At 45.7% G+C, this 18690-nt stretch overlaps 1 protein-coding gene across 1 annotated transcript; it reads left to right on the top strand.

The window, feature by feature from the left end:
- The first annotated feature begins 10235 nt into the window (after nucleotides 1–10235).
- Nucleotides 10236–18690, top strand: Rhov (ras homolog family member V). Its single transcript, XM_028767132.1, has 4 exons — nucleotides 10236–10258; nucleotides 16650–16974; nucleotides 17151–17209; nucleotides 17403–18690. Exons 1-4 carry the CDS (start codon nucleotides 10238–10240, stop codon nucleotides 17844–17846), a joined length of 849 nt encoding a protein of 282 aa, XP_028622965.1. The 5' UTR covers nucleotides 10236–10237; the 3' UTR covers nucleotides 17847–18690.

Raw genomic sequence — 18690 nt, 5'->3', positions numbered from 1 at the left:
AACAGGCTTGCAAAGCCCAGGCTTCACTCACTCTCATTGTCACTTAAAGGCCAGCTGTGCCCCATCTGCACTACCTCCTGTTCCTCAGTCGAATTGTTACCTCTGTCCACCTTCACAAGCACAGTCAGAACAGTCTTAGCGTCCCTTCTTCCACCCCAGGGACCCACTAGCTTCCAGTGAAAGCAGCTGAGTGGGTTAGAAGTGTGGTTCAGTGATGCATAAGCACCTTGCCCAGCGGGTATAAGACCTGGATTTTTTTTTCCTACACCGAAAAAAGAAAACCATACAAAATTTAATCTCGAGCAGTAGGAAGGCTGAGATAGGAGGATTACTAAGGATTGGACTACAGGTGAGACCCCCAGAAAACAAAACAGGAAGAAATTGACAACACAGCAGAGCTAACATTTAAGCCATGTGCCAGGTTAAATAAGCTGCCTCATAGTAGCTCTTTAGTGTAGGGGGAGAGGCAAGGGTCACCAGGAAAACTGAAGCACAGGCTGCTTCCAGGCACTCTATCAGTTGAATTATGTTAACTGTCCTTGTCTAGCAAGTGGGAAGCTTTAGGATCAAACCCTAGTATCAGAAAAAGAAAAGGACATTATATATAGTCATTAGGGAAATCACGAGCAAAAACCTATAAACCGTATGTATAATGCATGGAGGTGAAGAGACGGCAATAGAGAGAGGCTGGCTTTAGGCAGATTGTGGAGGCTGTTACATGGTCCACTGGAATATAAGACCTGATGCTAGTACTAGAAAGATAGCAGGTGTTTGAAAGGAACATGAGACTGAGGCAGAGGACAGGCCTTAAGTATACAACCAGGCCGGGCAGTGGTGGTGCACGCCTTTAATCCCAGCACTTGGGAGGCAGAGGCAGGTGGATTTCTGAGTTCAAGGCCAGCCTGGTCTACAGAGTGAGTTCCAGGACAGCCAGGGCTACACAGAGAAACCCTGTCTCGAAAAAAAAAAGTATCCAACCAGGAGACAGAGAGGACTGGGAAGATGGGAGAACATCTCAGAGGAAGGCATCATAGACTTAGTGACATGTTAGATGTGACAGATGAAGGAGAGTGTGGGGACAGCTGGAGACCTGGTGGGTAGTGGCACTGAAACTTGTGTAATGGACGGAGGAGGAGCTGAGTGAGAGGGGGTGGAGGTCACGTGACTGAGCCCAGGTCACTGGTAGGGAACTTACTGGGGAACCCCCAGTGTTACCAGTAACCTGCTCCAGGGCGGTCACCAATAACTCACTAGTAAATGTTTATTAGACATTCCCATAAATGAACTCTTTCATGTCTCAGTTTCTACATTTATAAAATGAGAAAAATCTCTTAATAGTGTGCATACAGTCAGATGTTATACAGATCACTGGGTGCTGAGTTTGTGTTTAGATGTTACTAGTATCCAATAGCGAATTGTTGACTAAATTCAGATCCAGACCAGAAGAATCAAACCCAGTGTCTCACAAATACTGTGAGTGCTACATCGTGGGCCTCGCCCTCAGCCTTGGATTCTCTGTTGAATTGAAAAGGTTTAGATTTGAAAGAAATTGGGCTGTGGATCTAACTTGCTTGGCAGACAACAGGGCGTGACTAGTTTCATAGGATGAGACCCTCAGCACAGCATAGACGTAGGTCTGGTGCCTATAGTCCAGCAGTTAGGACGTAGGAACAGGAAGGTTAGAAGCTCAAGGTCAAAATTATAAGAGAATAAGAGAGAGAAAGAGGGGGGGGGGGACATGTTTTGGCAGCATACATACTAAAAGATTGAAATAATACAGAGGTTAGCATAGCCCCTATGCGTGCACATTCTTGAAGCATTCTGTTTTAAGAAAGCAAAAGTAAAAGAAGGAAGGAAGGAAGGAAGAAAGAAAGGAAGAAAGAAAGAAAGGTAAAAATTTTTAAAGAGAAAAAAAAGTTCATCTTTCACTACAAAAGCAAAGTAGAAGCCAGCCTGGGCTGCATGAAACCTTATTTCAAAAACAGGGAGGGCTGAGGGGATAGTTCAGTGGGTAAAATGCATGCTGAAGAAGGAGTCCCAGCAGCTACATGCAGGTATCTGTCAGGGGATGGTGACACTCACCTTTGACCCCAGCACTCAGGAGGCAGAGTAATTAAAACAACAACAAAGTAGGCATCTGAAACCCAGTGCTGCTGTGAGACAAGACAGGTGACTTCCAGTACTGACTGACCAGCCAATCTCACAATGGGTGAGCTCAAGGCCCAGTGAGAAATCTGTTTATAAATAGAGTTGCCAGGCGGTGATGGGGCACACCTTTAATCTCACACAGGCAGATCTCTGTGAGTTCCAGGTCAGCCTGATCTACAGAGTGAGTTCCAGTGCTGCCAGGGAAACCTTGTCCTGAAAAACCAAAGCAGAGTCAGGCTCTCCTCCATGAGTTCAAGTTCAGCCTGGTCTACAGGATACAAGTTCCAGAGGTCCTGAGTTCAATTCCCAGCAACCACGTGGTGACTCACAATCATCTGTAATGGGATACAATGCCCTCTTCTGGTGTGTCTGAAGACAGTGACAATGTACTCATATACATAAAAAAAATATATAAAACATGCAAAAAGTTCCCTGAGTCGGAGTGTAGAGGCCTGGATCTGGATTCAGGTCCCAGCACTGACAATAACAAGACGGGACCCAAATGTTAGACTGTTAGTTAGCAAGGAGGGGACAAGAGATAACAAAGCAATGAACTGATTACCTTTGTATGGACCGAATTCTTTTTTTTTTTTTTTTTTTTAGTTTTTCGAGACAGGGTTTCTCTGTGTAGTCCTGGCTGTCCTGGAACTCACTCTGTAGACCAGGCTGGCCTTGAACTCAGAAATCCTCCTGCCTCTGCCTCCCAAGTGCTGGGATCAAAGGTGTGCGCCACCACCACTGCCTGGCTCTTTTTTATTTTTAAAATATACATTTTGTATATTTTGTTTTGGGGAACAGGGTCTTATGTGTACCAGGCAGACTTAGAACTCACTATGTATCCCAGAAAGCCTTGAGCTTACCAGGTATCGGTGAAGACGACACTGAATTCCTGATGCTTCTCCTGAGAGCTATGGCATAACACATACCACTGTGTCCATTTGTTATTGCTGTTGTTGTTTGAGATGGGGTCTTACTGTGTATCCCCAAACAAGCCTTAAACGCATGACAGTTCTTCTCTCTTGGCCTCCTGAATGCTAGGACTGCAGGCCTGAGCCATAAGGCCAAACCTTAGACATTATTATTTTCTTAAGTTTGCTTTTCCTTCACCCAATTCTTCATCACTTGTTTTTTGTTGTTTTAAATTAAACCAGAGGGCTGGTGAGATGGCTAAGCACTTGAGAGCACTTGTTGCAAATACAAAGAAATTGGGTTTGATTCCTGGCACCAACATGGTGGTTCACAACTATCTGTAACTCTGGTTCCAGGGGCATCTGATGTCTGTGCACATACCTTCATCTGGGCAAAATATTTACACACATCAAAATTAAATAAATCTAAAAATGTAATTACATTTATTGATGCTATGCACATGGGGCTGAATGAGGGCATGTGTCACAGTGTGCATGTGGAGGTCAGAGGACAACTTGTGGGAGACAGTTTTCTCCTTCCAATCATGTAGATTCCAGGGATCCAACTCTGGTCATCCACCTTAGCATCAAGTGCCTTTACCCCCTTTACCCGATGAACTATCTTCAAGCCCCAGAATTTCTTTTCATCTAGATCACAGAAGACAAAACTCTGAAAGTTACTTTACCCTGTAAATGTTTGATAGTTCTCAGGCAGGATCCTGACTTCATCTGAGAAAACCAGCGTTGGCCAAGAAGGAACTGCTGTAGAGTCCCCTCTCACAGAGTTGTCTCTGTATGGGCCCGTTCTAAACACTCCCCCCAAATGAGCCCAACCTACAGTCTTAGGAAGTAGGCACAGTTTTATTTTCTATTGGAAGGAGAGACTTGAGACAGGGTCTCATATGAATTGGGCTATCCTCGAACTGATTGTGTAGTTGAGGATGACTTTGAACGCCTGGCCCTCTAGCTTCTTCCTCTAGAGTGCTGGGATTATAAGCTTGAACCATGCCTTGTGAAGGAGATATTCTTTCAATATCCTTTTGCAGATACTTTGAGCATAGAAGGGATACGGGACCAAAGCAAGACCGAAGCCCTGCAAGGCAAACCTCACATCCTGACTCCACCCTCCTGGCTTTCCTGACTACAGCATAATTCTTCCTCTTATGCTGATTCCACTTCCTGTACCCAGCTCTCCCTAGCAGGTCCGCGTTATCTCTGGCATGTCCAACATCTTGTAGTCTCCAGTACAGTCCAGGGCTTCTCTTTACAGCTTCGGGCAATAGCCTTTCAGGGCTAAACACCTAGGGGTTTCCCTGCTACTTACCTGGCCTCAGCAGCTGTGGAGGAATATCCCACAATCTCCTTCCTGACTGCAAAGCCAGAACCACGTGAACAATACGGCCACATTCTGACGCTGGTTTCCGATAAAGCCCAGTCCACGTGGGACCACACTTCCAGCAGTCTTAGTCTGTTGTTGCTTTTTAAGAGCAGAAAAGTCATTAAGATTCTTCTTTTCACAGGATGAGAGCTTAGCTGGGTAGACTCTGGCTATGAGGTCACCTGTTCCTGTATTCCAACTTATGCAGATTCTTCAGGTCGTTTTCGAGTCCCCATCTTCTTAGTCACACTACTCAAAGTCCAGTCAGACTGACCAAGTTCATGTGCGAAGAGAGAACCTCAACTGAGAAACTGCTCCCACCGTATTTGTTTGTAGAGCTGTGCATAGTTTTGCGAACCCTTAATGCCAGCATCTGGGAGTTCCACAGTAGCTAGAGCTAGACAGTAAGACTTTGTTTGGAAGGATAAAGCAAGCTGGAGGTAGGCCAGCAAACAGTGTTCTTTCATGGCTTCAGTTCCTTCCTTCTGGCTCCTGCCTTGAGTTTTTGTCATGGGCTCCCAGAGTGTTAAACTGTGACATGGACATGTAAGTCCAGCTAAATCCTTTCTTCTTCAAGTTGCTTTTGACCATGATGTTTATCCAAGCAATAGAAAGAAAATTAGAGCCAGGCAGTGGTGGTGCACGCCTTTAATCCCAGCACTTGGGAGGCAGAGGCAGGCGGATTTCTGAGTTCGAGATCAGCCTGGTCTACAGAGTGAGTTCCAGGACAGCCAGGGCTACACAGAGAAACCCTGTCTCGAAAAACCAAAAAAAAAAAAAAAAAAAAAAAAAAAAAAGAAAGGAAGAAAGAAAGAAAATTAGAACATAGGCCCTCTTTTTATAATGCTACTGATTTTCAGGCTGGAGATATGTCTCAGTAAAGTGTGTAAAAGTGGACCCCGCGACATGCATCTGTAACTCCAGTGCTGCTGTATGGATGGAGACAAGCCCTGGAGCTCCAGGCCAGACAGTCTAGTGAGCTCCAGGTTCAGTGAGAGTATTTGTTTCAATAAATAAATAAATAAGGTTGAGAATAATAAAAGAAGACACCCAAGACTGACCTCTGGCCCACACACAGGTGCACACACACCTGCATGCAAGTGTGCACACACCCACATGAACATATATAGACAATACACACGCACACTGCTTAGTTACTTTCTCACATCGCCACCACGTAAGAACACATGTTTTACTGTTTACCCCAGAGATTTGAATGGACTCCAACAGTAACAGGCCATGGTTCAAGAGATGTGAGGCCAATGGAGCCAGTCTTTAAGGGAGAAGCAATTACAGATCTGGCTGTGCTGTAGCTTGGCTGTTTGGCCAAATGCCTGTGGCGTCAAAGAAGTTGTGACTGCTAGTTTTATCATCATTTGTCAAGCCATCACCATTCCCTTATTACATCGTAGATAGTAAACTCCTGTCAGGTGGGATGCTGATGCTTTGTGAAGGGATTACTCCAGAATTTCCCTGTTCTCAAGTTGCTTACATGTTAATAGAGACATGAGGTCGGTTCACAGGAAAAGTGGAGTAACCTCTAAATTAGTGAAACCGACAGAGGCTCGTTCATAATCCTGCAATTCAGCATTAAAAACAAACAAAAAACACTTGTCACGATGCATATCCTGTCTTTTTCTTTTTCTTTTTTAAGATTATTTTTATGTGAGTGCACTGCTGCTCTCTTCAGACACACCAGTAGAGGGCATCTGATGCTATTACCGATGGTTGTGAGCCACCATGTGGTTGCTGGAATTTGAACTCAGGACCTCTGGAAGAGCAGCCAGTACTCTTAACTGCTGAGCCATCTCTCCAGCCTCTCCTCTCTTTTCTGATATAGAATAATTTCAGAACATTTTTTTCATCTGTAGAAGTAAAAGATTCAGGCGCCAGAGAGATGGCTCAGTGGTTAAGACTGCATTCTGCTCTTGCAGAGAACCCAAGTTTGGTTCTCAACACCTGTGTGGGCTGGTTCACAACTCCCTGTCACTCTAAGGAGATCAGCACTCATCCGTACATGCCCACATACACAGACTCACATAATAAACATAAAGAAAACAAGGAACTGGAGAAAGGGCTCAGTAGTTAAGAGCATTTGCTGCTCTTTCAGAGCGTTGCTGGAATTTCCAACCTCAATAAGCCCATATAAAAAAACACACAGTCTGCCGGGTGGTGGTGGCCCACACCTTTAATCCCAGCACTTGGGAGGCAGAGGCAGACAGATTTCTGAGTTCAAGGCCAGCCTGGTCTACAGAGTGAGTTCCAGGACAGCCAGGGCTATACAGAGAAACTCTTTCTCAAAAAAACAAACAAACAAAAAACAAAACAAAAAAACAAAAACAAAAAACCCCCACAATCCAGTTATTATAATTATAAGCTATATGTCTAGATTGGGCAGATCTAACACTATACTAAATTATTTCCCAGCTATAAGACCCCTTGTTCTTGCAGTTTCTCCTGGCCACGCAGTTCTGGTTCATCTCGGCTTCTCCTCCTCTTCCTCCATCTTCTCTCTTTCCCTTCTTGTTTGCCCCTCTCCCGCCCCCCAAACCTCCAGTCCCACTTTTCCCCTCCACTGCCCAGTCACAGGCTCTTGCCTTTATTTGACCAGTTAAAATGGGGAGAAGGTTCACATGACATCACCTGAGTACTTGATGGATTGCTAGTGGAGGCAACCTGTCTCAAGGAAGCAGAATTAACATCAGAATACACACAGCGTCAGTCCAAGCCACGACCTCGGAGGACCAGAATTCAGCTCCCAGCACCAACGTTTGCCTTGAAACTGACTATGAATCCAGCTTCAGGGGATCCCATACCCTCTTCTGACCTCTTCCCCTCCACCCCCCAAAGACAGGGTTTCTCTATGTAGTCCTGGCAGTTCTGGAACTCACTCTATACCAGACAGGCCTCAAACTCAGAGATCCATCTGCCTCTGCTTCCCAAGTGCTGGAATTAAAGGCACCATCTTTACCTGTTTTTTGTTTTTGTTTTTTTGGTTTTTTTGGGGGGGATAGTGTTTGTTTTGGTTTTAAGTGAGGGTCTGGAGAGATGGCTCAGTGGTTAAGAGCACTTGCTCTTGCCAAGACCAGGGTTTAAGTCCCACATGGTGGGCCTTAACTGTAACTCCAGTTCTAGGGGGCCCAATGTTCTCCTCTGCCTCTGCAGCACCACGCACACATGTAGTGCATATACATACATGCAGAAAAACATACAGATAAAATACAATGATGGACACGTGAGATGTCTCAGTGGATAAAGGCCCTCGCTGTCATCAAGCCTGATGACCTGAGTCTGATGCCAGGTCCCACAAGGTAGAAGGAGCTAACCCACTATCTTCCGTTGTCCTCTGATTCTCTCATGTGCACCAGAGTGCATATATAACCCCCACCCATACACATACACACATACATCTATCCCTCACATACAAAATGTAATTTTGTTGTGACAAGGTTTCTCTAATATGTACCTTTTGCCTTTCCAGGAACTCACTATGTAGACTAAGCTGTCCTCAGAAATCTACTTGCCTCTGCCTTCTGAGCATTGGGATTAAGGGTGTGTGCCACTGTACAATATGTGTGTAATTATTTCAAAAGCGAAATGTTCAGAGGCAGCTGTAGTGACATACACCTGCGACTACAGCACTCAGTAAGGGTGTGGTCAGAGCTCCTTATGTATCAGAGGAACAAGCACCGCGTCTAGTTTAATGTACTCCACATTAAATGAGAACATCATTGGGTTAAATTTGTAACATTTTTGAGACCAGGTCTCATATAGCCCAGGCTGGTCTCACACTTGCTATGTAGCTAGGAATAACCTTGAACTCCTAATCCTAGTTTTTCCCCCCTTTCAGATATTTTCCATATAGAGCCTTGACCGGCCTGCAGCTCACAGAGCTCCACCTGTTTCTGTTTCCCAAGTCCTGAGATTAAAGGTGTACACCACTATGTCTGACACATTTTAATTTTTTTTTTTTTTTTTTGGTTTTTTGAGACAGGGTTTCTCTGTATAGCCTTGGCTGTCCTGGAACTCACTCTGTAGACCAGGCTGGCCTCGAACTCAGAAATCCACCTGCCTCTGCCTCCCAAGTGCTGGGATTAAAGGCGTGCGCCACCACCGCCAGGCACATTTTAATTTTTTAAATTAACTTTTATTTACTTTTGTGTGCATGTGTGTAGGCACATGGTGCCATGGCATTTCTGTGTGGAGATCAAAGGACAGTTTGTGAGAGTCAAGTCCCTCCCTCTACCACGTGTGTCAGGAGGGCCACACTCAGCTTGTCCCACTCGGGAACAGGTCCCTTTACTCTCTGAGCCATCTCAATGAAGCCCCTTTCATTCTCCCTCTTTCTGTCTTTCAACCTTTAATTTCAAATTTTAACGTATTATTATAAAAATTACTTATTATTTACTTATATTGTTAGTTTTCTCCTTCTGCCTTTATGTGGGTTCCAGGGACCAAACTCCTGTCATCAGGTTTCTCTGGTAAGCACCTTTACACGCTGAGCCATTGCACCCCCGCCCCCACCCACACCTTTCTTTTCAAAGATTTTTTTATTATTTATGTGGACGAGTATTACCTGCACATGTGTATGTATGCATACCACATGCAATTCCAGTGCCAGCAGAGACCAGAGGAGGGCATTGGATTCCCTGAAATCAGAGTTACAGATGGTTGTGAACAACCATGTGAGCGCTGAGAATTGAACTCTGGTCCTCTCCAAGAGGATCCATCTCATTGTCCCCTCCCCTTTCTTTTTTCCATTTTGTTTGAGACAGGAAGTCATGACAGCCTCAAACTCATTATATAACCAAAACTGGCTTTGAACTAGATATGGGACTGAAGCTGGATTTGGACTCCTGACCTCCTGCCTCCACCTCCCTGGGATTATGGGAATACACAGCAATACCCAGTTGAGATGGCTCAGTGGTTAAGAGCACTGGCTGCTCTTCCAGAGGACCCAGGTTCAATTCCCAGCACCCACAGGGCATCTCACAACCGTCTGTTAACTCCAGTTCCAGGGCACTTGACACCTTCGCAATGGACATAAAAGAATAAAAAGAAATTCTTTTCAATCATATCCAGTACAGTTTGTTATACCATCCTGGGGGTTTGTGGTGCACTAGAGATGAACAAAAACAAGGCCGAGAGGCTGTGTTAAAGAACTCTGGAAAGGTGAAAGTCAGACACTTGGAAACAAAGGGCTGAGAGCCAGGTGGGTGGCCCACATCCATAAACCCAGCACAGGATTGTCACAAATTTGCCATTGGCCTGGGTTTTATACTGAGCTCCATGTCATCCTGGGCTACAGTGTGTTCCTTCCTACTCATTGAGAAAATAGTTTTAGCACTCTTCAGAAATAATAGGGACCTGAATTAATTAAAAGGAGTCCTTTTAGATGAAGCTGGTTTTAGGCACACACAGTCTACAGAGCCCACACGTTGGTCCCGAGCATCTCTGTGAATCTGAGGGGTTTCCTGCTTCCGCGGCCTCGCGAGCGAGGGTTCCTTCCGGTTCACCACCTTTCCCTTCCGCTTTGCTTCACATTGGCTTCACGTTGGCGCTATCTCCTGGTTCATACACTTCTGGTACGATGAACTCGACGCCTCAGGTAAGCCACCTTTGGTAGGCTTCAGCCGCATAACCTGAGGCCGGCAGGGACCACCACCCAGTTTTTTTGTTTTTGTTTTCTTTGGTTTTGTCATAGGAGGGAGGAAGTCCGTAGAACATTCCAGGGCGGCCAGCCTTGCCTGGTCCGGTGGGGCAGCAGGCCTCGCACAGGGCAAAGATGGTGCTTGGCTGAGCAATGGTAGTGACCTTAGCCACGGTTTGTGTTCAAACACTTCCTTCTGTAGAAAGTTCGGGAAATGTTAATGTTTCACTGCGCAAGACCATGATTGTGTGGGACCAGTGGGCCATCACAGAATGGCTTTGTTGCTAGGGCATTAAAACCTGCCCCTCCGCCGGGCGTGGTGGCGCACGCCTTTAATCCCAGTACTTGGGAGGCAGAGGCAGGCGGATTTCTGAGTTCGAGGCCAGCCTGGTCTACAGAGTGAGTTCCAGGACAGCCAGGGCTACACAGAGAAACCCTGTCTCAAAAAACAAAAACAAAAAACAAAAAACAAAACCTGCCCCTCCGCCATCCTGGGCAGTCACCCAGGAAATTTATTTTTTTTTTATTTTTATTTTTTTGGCAGATCCCTTCTCTGTAGCCCAGGTTGGCCTGGAACTCTTAGCAAACCTTCCAAAGCTTCACTGGAGTGAGCATCCAGCCCGGGCTGGAGTAGCATTTTAAGTGACAACTCTTAGCAAGCCTTTCAGTAGTATTGGGCAGGGTTTAAGGACACTTACAGGTTGGAGGCAGATATTATCTGTTGGAGTTGGCTGGCTAGAGGTGTCTAAAGGTAAAAACAGGAAGTGGAAGGACATGATAGAAGTCCGGAGCTGAGAGCTCATGGATGAGAGGATAAGGAGGATAGGGCGAGGGTTGGGAGCTAGAAGGTTCCACAGTGACTCCATAAATGCCTGACAACATGGTGCACTAAATATAACACCAAATGCTCTCGTGATCCAGTTAACTGGAAAATCTAATTTGCATTTAATGATTGTATCACTGCCATTATTGCCATTAAAATGCTGGTAAATAAGTGTTAAGTATATAATTCCTTTTTCCTTTTTAATTTAATTTTTTTATTAGATATTCGTCTTAATTTATTTAGTGTGTGAGTGTTTGTGCCTTTGGGCAGCAGACCTGTGGAGAGCAGAAGGTGGCTTGTGAGAGTCAGTTCTCTCCTTCCATCATGTGGGTCCCAGGGATTGGACTCAGGTATCTGGCATGGTGGCTGGCATCTTTAATTGCTGAACCATCTCAACCACCCATGAGATTTTTTCCCTTTCATCTTCTTTATTTCAAAGCTTTCTGATCTCTGGGCTCATTCTTGACAGCAGCCTTGTGTAGGGATATGGACTCTACAGAGGAAAGACGAGATAAAGAAGATTGTCTTTCCCTGAAGTTCTGTGTGGAACTAAAATATTTCTTGGAAACTGTAGGATTTTTTTTTTTGTTTATTTTTTTGTTTTTTTGAGACAGGGTTTCTCTGTATTCCATTGGCTGTCCTGGAATTAGCTTGGTAGATCAGACTGGCCTCAGAGATCCACTTGCCTCTGCCTCCAGAGTGCTGGGATTAAAGGGGTACATCACCACTGGCCTGGGGAGATGGCTCAGCAGTTAAGAGCACTGACTACTCTTCCAGAGGTCCTGAATCCAATTCCCGGCAACCACATGGTGGCTCACAACCATCTGTAATGAGATCTGATGCCCTCTTCTGGTGTGTCTGAAGACAGCTACAGTGTACTCATATAAATAAAATGAATGAATATTTTTTAAAGGGAGTTTGTCACCGTCACCTGGTTTGGCTTAAAAAAAGATTTAGTATTATTATGTATACAAATACTTTGCTTGAAAAAAATACACACACACACACCATATGCTTGCCTGGTACCCCCAGAGGTCAGAAGAAAGTGCCAAATCCCTTGGAACTAGAGTTGTGGTGGGGCTTGGGATATTGGGATGTTGGGATACTGCCCTATGGATATTGGGAACAGAACCTGGTCTACACAAAATTAATAAATCTAAAGAATAATGTATTTAATAAGGTAAATATATTTAAATAAGATAAGGAGCAAACAGAAATGCCTGATACCACGATGCACTTTAGCATGACTTGTGGCTTGTTGATTCTGGGGAGAGGCTGTCACTAGTTTCTTTGAAATCCTCCAATTTTACAATTCATCTTTTAGACTTCAGTATATCCAGTAACAAAACAGGAACACACACATGCACACACATGCACAAATAAGCACACACGCACATGCACTTCTCACTTCAGTTCTTATGTTTGTTATTCGAGGCAAACGACAGCATTTTTACAAGTCTAGAGCCTCATACAACTAAACTGAACATTCTGGAAGCAAAACATTATTGCTTTCATAATTCAGTATCAGGATTATAGTGGATTTGTTTGTTTAGGATACTGCTTGTTTTAGAAGAGTTGAGATTAACAGAAAAGTTGAGAAAGACTGTCTGAGACATTTTTATGTACCCTACACCCAGGTTACCTTAATTATGAATATCTTACATTAGTATGGCATATATATTGACCATTTTTTTCTGTCTTTATTTCTATGTTTGTGTGTATCAGACACAGACAGACAGACAGACAGAGTGCTATGTGCATGTGGAAGAGCCAACTACTTTTAGATGGACTCTGGGAATTGAACTCATGTTGTCTAGCTTGCACAGAAAGTACTTAACCTACTGAGCCGCTGCTCCAGCCCTGTTTTTATTTATTGGGATACAGTCTTGCTATGTAGTTCATCCTGGGTTGAATTTACAACCCTTCTGCCTGTGCCTCCTGGCTCCATTGGTAAAGTTTTTGCCTTACAAACAGGGACCTAAATTCCAGCCCCAGAACCATATACAGATGCCAAGGGGTGGTCATTCCCCGGGACCTGATGGCCAGTCCAGTTGGTAAGCCGTAAGCCAATGAGAATTAAGTTTCATAGGAGGTGGATGGTGTTCCTGTGGGTAATGCCTGATAAAATGTCGTCCAACCTCCACACACATGCACACGTGTATCTACTCATACATGTGTACATACGTATTTTTAAAAGCAGGTGTTTAGTCTAGGTATGATGGTACAAGCTTGTAACCCCAGCACCTAGAGCACAGAGGCAGGAGAATCAAGAGTTCAAAGCCATCCTCTAATATATAGATAATTCAACACCAACTTGTTCTACATGACACACTACTTCTAGCTTTTTGTTGTTTTTGTTTTTTTATTGTTTTTCGAGACAGGGTTTCTCTGTATAGCCATGGCTGTCCTGGAACTCACTCTGTAGACCAGGCTGGTCTCGAACTCAGAAATCCACCTGCCTCTGCCGCCCAAGTGCTGGGATTAAAGGCGTGCGCCACCGTCACCCTGCGATACACTACTTCTAAAAAAATAAAAAAGATTTATTTCCTGTCTCCTTCAAGGCCAAGGATTTAAACATTATTTGAAATTCTTGTCCTCAGCTTCTTTATGTATAAATTATTTGTAGGTATGAGTTCACAAATATTTGTCTTATACTATGTTATAATATTGCTTTACCTTGTTGTTCAGATAGCTCAGTTTGAACCATCACAGTTTGAACTCTTCCAGTGGCTTCTTGTTCATATGCATGACCTACATTTTCCCTGTCATGTTTGTTTGTCTGTTTAGCACTTCCTTTCTTTTTTTTTTAAAGATTTATTTATTATGTATATGAGTACACCATTGCTGTCTTCAGACACACCAGAAGAGGGCATTAGACCCCATTACAGATGATTGTGAGCCATCATGTGGTTACTGGGACTTAAACTCAGGATCTCTGGAAGAGCAGCCAGTGCTCTTAACTGCTGAGCCATCTCTCCAGCCCACTTCCTTACTTTCTGTCCACATATGTTAGGCTTCTTTTATCTGTTTCCTGACCAATCCGAGAACATAACATTTATCCAAGACATAATTTTGGTGCCACGTTGTAATCCTAGCAGAGACATCTGGAAGTTGGGACAGATGTGGCAAGTAGGCAGGAAGACACAACCCCACACCTCGAAGAGGTCTTTCCCAGAGGTAGCAGCCAGAATCCCAAGTCCTCAGCTGAGAAATAGATGACTCACCAGCTCCCCAGGTTGTTTCCTCCCTCCCCCTCTTGCTGACAGGACTGTACCTAAACCAGCTTAGACAGAAGGACCTTGGTCAGAAATGGCTCCACCCATGAGACCAATGAAGAATGGCCAGTCAGACTATGGCAGAACATTTACTCATGCCCAGCAGCCATCTATGTTTGTCCCATTAGTGTATTAGTTGTATGTCTTCAGAAAGGGTTAAAAAGTATCACCCTTAAATTTACATTTTTAATTTTTTTTTTGCTTTTTTCCCCTTTGAGACAGATCCTCATATTTCCCAGTCTGGCCTTGAACTTGCCACATAACCAAAGTTCAAAGGAGGCTTTGAACTTCTGATGCTCCGGTCTCTTCCTCTTTATTATTTTGAGACAGAGTCTCATTGTGTAGCCCTGGTAGGCCTAGGACTCAGTAAGTAGGCCAGGCATGTGTCAACCCTTACAAAGATCTGCCTGCCTTTGACTCCTGAGTGCTGGGATCAACAGTGTGTGTCACTATGCCCTGCTCTGCTGCTGCTTTTTAAGCACTAGGATTACAGAAGTGTGCCTTCACTCAGATCTATGTCCTGTTGGGAGTAGAACCCAGATCTGGCTTTGTTTTATGGCAAACCTGCTGCCTCAGCCTCCCAAGTGCTGGGATTACAGATGAGTACACCATATCAGGCTGGACATCGTGTGTACCAGATGTCTCTTTACTATTCACTGCCTCTCTCCTTTGCATCTTGTCCTTTCCCCAAACTCATGAATATCTTCCTGCCTGTGTGAAATTGTCTCTGAGATCTTTGTGCATGCGGACTGAGATGAAGACTGCCTCCAGAGTCAGAGAAAGGATTCTCAGCCCGCTGTCACTTGTTCTGGCTACAGTAGAGACTAAATTAGAATCCAGCTCTCATGTGCTCTCTAGTTGACCTTCCTAAGGCTGTAAGTTCCTTAAAGGCCGACAACAGTAGGTGGCCCAGAAACAGCATCCACAAATGGGTAATTATGATGGGCTTTTTTGATAGTGATATTAGGTACTAGGCTGGAGAGATGGCTCAGTAGTTAAAGGTGCATGCTGCCTTCTAGAGGACCTGAGTTCAGTTCCCTGCACTCACTCAGGCAGCCTCATAATTGTATGTAACTCCAGCTTCAGGGGATCCCAGGCTCTCTTTAGTCTTCTCAGACACTGTACTCACATGCACATATTTATGCCCATGTAAGATACACTTAATTACAAATAAAATCATTATTTTAAAAGGATAACAATGTATTTTGGGAATTTATATTCAGATGTATGGTGGGGGTGCTGAAGAAATGGCCCAGCAGTTAAGAGCACTTGTTACTTTTGCAGAGGACCTGAGATTGGTTCCAAGCACCTTATGACTGATAACAACCTTCCATCATTCCAGTTCGGGGGAATCTGACATTTTGTTCTGGTCTCCATGGGCACTGCATGCATCTAGTACATAGACATACATGCAGACAAGACACCTAGACACATAAAAATAAATCTTTAAAATATTCAAAAATATATTTGATAATGAAGGTATAAAATCCAATGTGAAGTTCCACACCTTTTGTCTGAATGGCTACTCTAACTATATAGAAGTTGACTGGCCATTGATCATCTCTTCAGCCTGTGTGTGTGTGTGTGTGTGTGTGTGTGTGTGTGTATAGACATTAAACATAGGGTCTCATGTATGCTAGGCAAGCACTCTACCACAGATTACATCACCAGCCCCTATAATATATTTGTGTATATATATTTTTGTTTGTTGGTTTCGAGACAGAGTTTCACTCTAGTCCTGACTGGCCTAGAAGTTACTATGTAGATCAAGTTTGCCTCAAACACCAAGGATTCTTATGCCTCTGCTCCTGCCTCTGTTTTTGCCACCCCAGTGCTGGGAATAAAGACATGGACCAGCCACCATGCCAGGGTATTTGTTTATTTGAGACAGGGTCTCACATTAGAGTCCATCTGGCTCTTTTCAACAGAAGATGGCCTTGAACTTCTGGCCCTTCTAGGGTGCTGAGATTAGAGGGATCCACCACAAACCATGTACTGTGATCAGACCCAGGGCTCTATGTGCTAGGCAAGCACTCTGAGCTCCATTCTCAGCTTCAATCTCAGTAGATTAAAAAATACTTTATTAATAAAATTACTATACTGATTTTAATACTTGTATAAACATCAGTATAGTAATTTTGTAATTATTTGTAATATGTGTATAAAAGTGTTTTTAACTTAGAAAAGATTGAATGTGATGTGTTAATTTGAACATGCTGTATTATGCATGCATTCTGTAGTTGCATCTTTCTACTAACAATAAATTGTGAATTTACTAAAGCATCATATGCTGGGTCTTTGTCTTTGTACCTTTGTGGAGCCAGGTTTTCATATCCCTTTCTTCTCTGGATGCTTTGCTATTTCTTGGTGTTCTGCAGAGGGAGGTTCCAGGTCGGTGGGCGGGGTCCGGGGCACTAGGGACATGCAGATGAGGTGGGCGGGGCCCGACATATACACCTTCTGTCAGCCTCTAGCGGGCGTGCCCAGCTTGGACAGATTGTCAGCGTCCGGCTGCGGAACCTGCTTCCCCGAGCGCCGCGGAGCCTGGTCCGGGCTGGCCCCTCTGTTACCCCGGGAGAGGGCCATGCCGCCGCGGGAGCTGAGCGAGGCCGAGCCACCGCCTCTCCCGGCCTCGACCCCTCCTCCGCGGCGGCGCAGCGCCCCTCCAGAGCTGGGCATCAAATGCGTGTTGGTGGGCGATGGCGCCGTGGGCAAAAGCAGCCTCATCGTCAGCTACACCTGCAATGGGTACCCCGCACGCTATCGGCCTACAGCACTAGACACCTTCTCCGGTATGTCCTATAGCCCTGGGGCCCCTCGGACTGGGTAGGGTTGTGCATTCTGTAGCTTGCTGGCGGGAGGGCAAGGAAGACCCCGGGAGCAGGCCCGGAGGTGGCGCTGGTGAGGCCTGTCTGGAGGGACTAGGATGCTGTGCCTAAGTCATGCTTTCCCCTCCCCACCTCTGCAGTTCAAGTCTTGGTAGATGGAGCCCCTGTGCGAATCGAGCTCTGGGACACTGCAGGGCAGGTGAGAACCTGGGTGTAACCTTCTTTGGGCAAGGGGTTGGAGAGGGTCGGAGACTGGGAGGATCCCTGCATGGAGTTGGAATGGAGCTGGCCTTGGGCTTTAGCACTTTAGGTCTCCACCCCCAAGGGAGAAGCAGATTCTAGTTCCAACGTGGAGGGAATGGTGTTGCTAACGACTAGTTTTGCCACCCCAGGAGGACTTTGACCGGCTTCGTTCTCTCTGCTACCCGGATACCGATGTCTTTCTGGCTTGCTTCAGCGTGGTGCAGCCCAGCTCCTTCCAAAACATAACAGAAAAATGGCTGCCGGAGATCCGCACTCACAACCCCCAAGCACCTGTGTTGCTGGTGGGCACTCAGGCTGACCTGAGGGACGATGTCAATGTACTAATTCAGTTGGACCAAGGAGGCCGGGAGGGCCCAGTACCCCAACCCCAAGCCCAGGGTCTGGCTGAGAAGATCCGGGCCTGCTGCTACCTTGAGTGCTCGGCCTTGACGCAGAAGAACTTGAAGGAGGTGTTCGACTCGGCCATTCTCAGTGCAATTGAACACAAAGCCCGCCTGGAGAAGAAACTGAATGCAAAAGGTGTGCGCACGCTCTCTCGATGTCGCTGGAAGAAGTTCTTCTGCTTTGTTTGAGCAGCTATGGCAGTGCAAGAGATAGGCAGATAGCCTAAGACTTCTGACCCTGAGACATCGGGGACTGGCAGGGCCTGGCCAAGCCCTAGGACTCAGTTCTCTATTGAACACAGGGGACATGGGCCTCAAAGCTGTGCACTCTGGTAAGCCAGGATGAGTCTCTGTCCTGTGCAAGGGCTGGCTGATTTGGATTTCTTTGGTCAAGACTCACAGGAAAATCCCAGCACTTTGATTTTCATGGGATAGTTCCATCAGTGTCAGTATCGCTGAGCAGCTTGGGATGTAATTCTCAGTTTCTTATCCTGAGTCCACAGGTCAGTTTGGCTGAGGCCCCTCTCAGGGTCATCACCCTCTCCTAGCACAGGTGTGATGAAGCCAGGAAAACAGTGGGGCGTCTTGGAGGGCTGGCGACCGGTCAGCCTTGATTTGGAGATGTTTGACATGGGGTATGAAGAAGAGGCCAGTGAGAGATTGAGAGGGAAAACAGAAAGTGAGGTGAGTGGTGGGCAGGAGGCAGATTAGAGGCCTGGGCCTGGAAGGAGGAAGACAAGAAGGAAGGGTGGACAGCTGTGGAGAAGGCTGACACCTGGGCTGCCCTCAAGCCCCAAGGCCAGGGAGGACAGGACTGCTCCCTGAGAAGAACTGGGTCTCAGGGCTCTCCAGGCACTGCCCAAACTGGCTGGGCTAGCAGAGGGGCAGGAAGTGAGAGTAAGGCCCAGCAAAGGGAGGGGGAGGAGCTGCAAATAAGAGCCTGAAGGAGGAAGGGGCAGGGTCGTCCTTTCTCCAAGGTCAGAGCTTAGAAGGTGAGCTATGCAGTCTGCAAATAAAACCTTCCGTTTCTGAA

Source organism: Grammomys surdaster, unplaced genomic scaffold (assembly GCF_004785775.1).
Source record: "Grammomys surdaster isolate TR1022 unplaced genomic scaffold, NIH_TR_1.0 170, whole genome shotgun sequence".
NCBI lineage: Eukaryota > Metazoa > Chordata > Mammalia > Rodentia > Muridae > Grammomys > Grammomys surdaster.
This window is presented reverse-complemented; position numbering and strand designations above follow the sequence as displayed.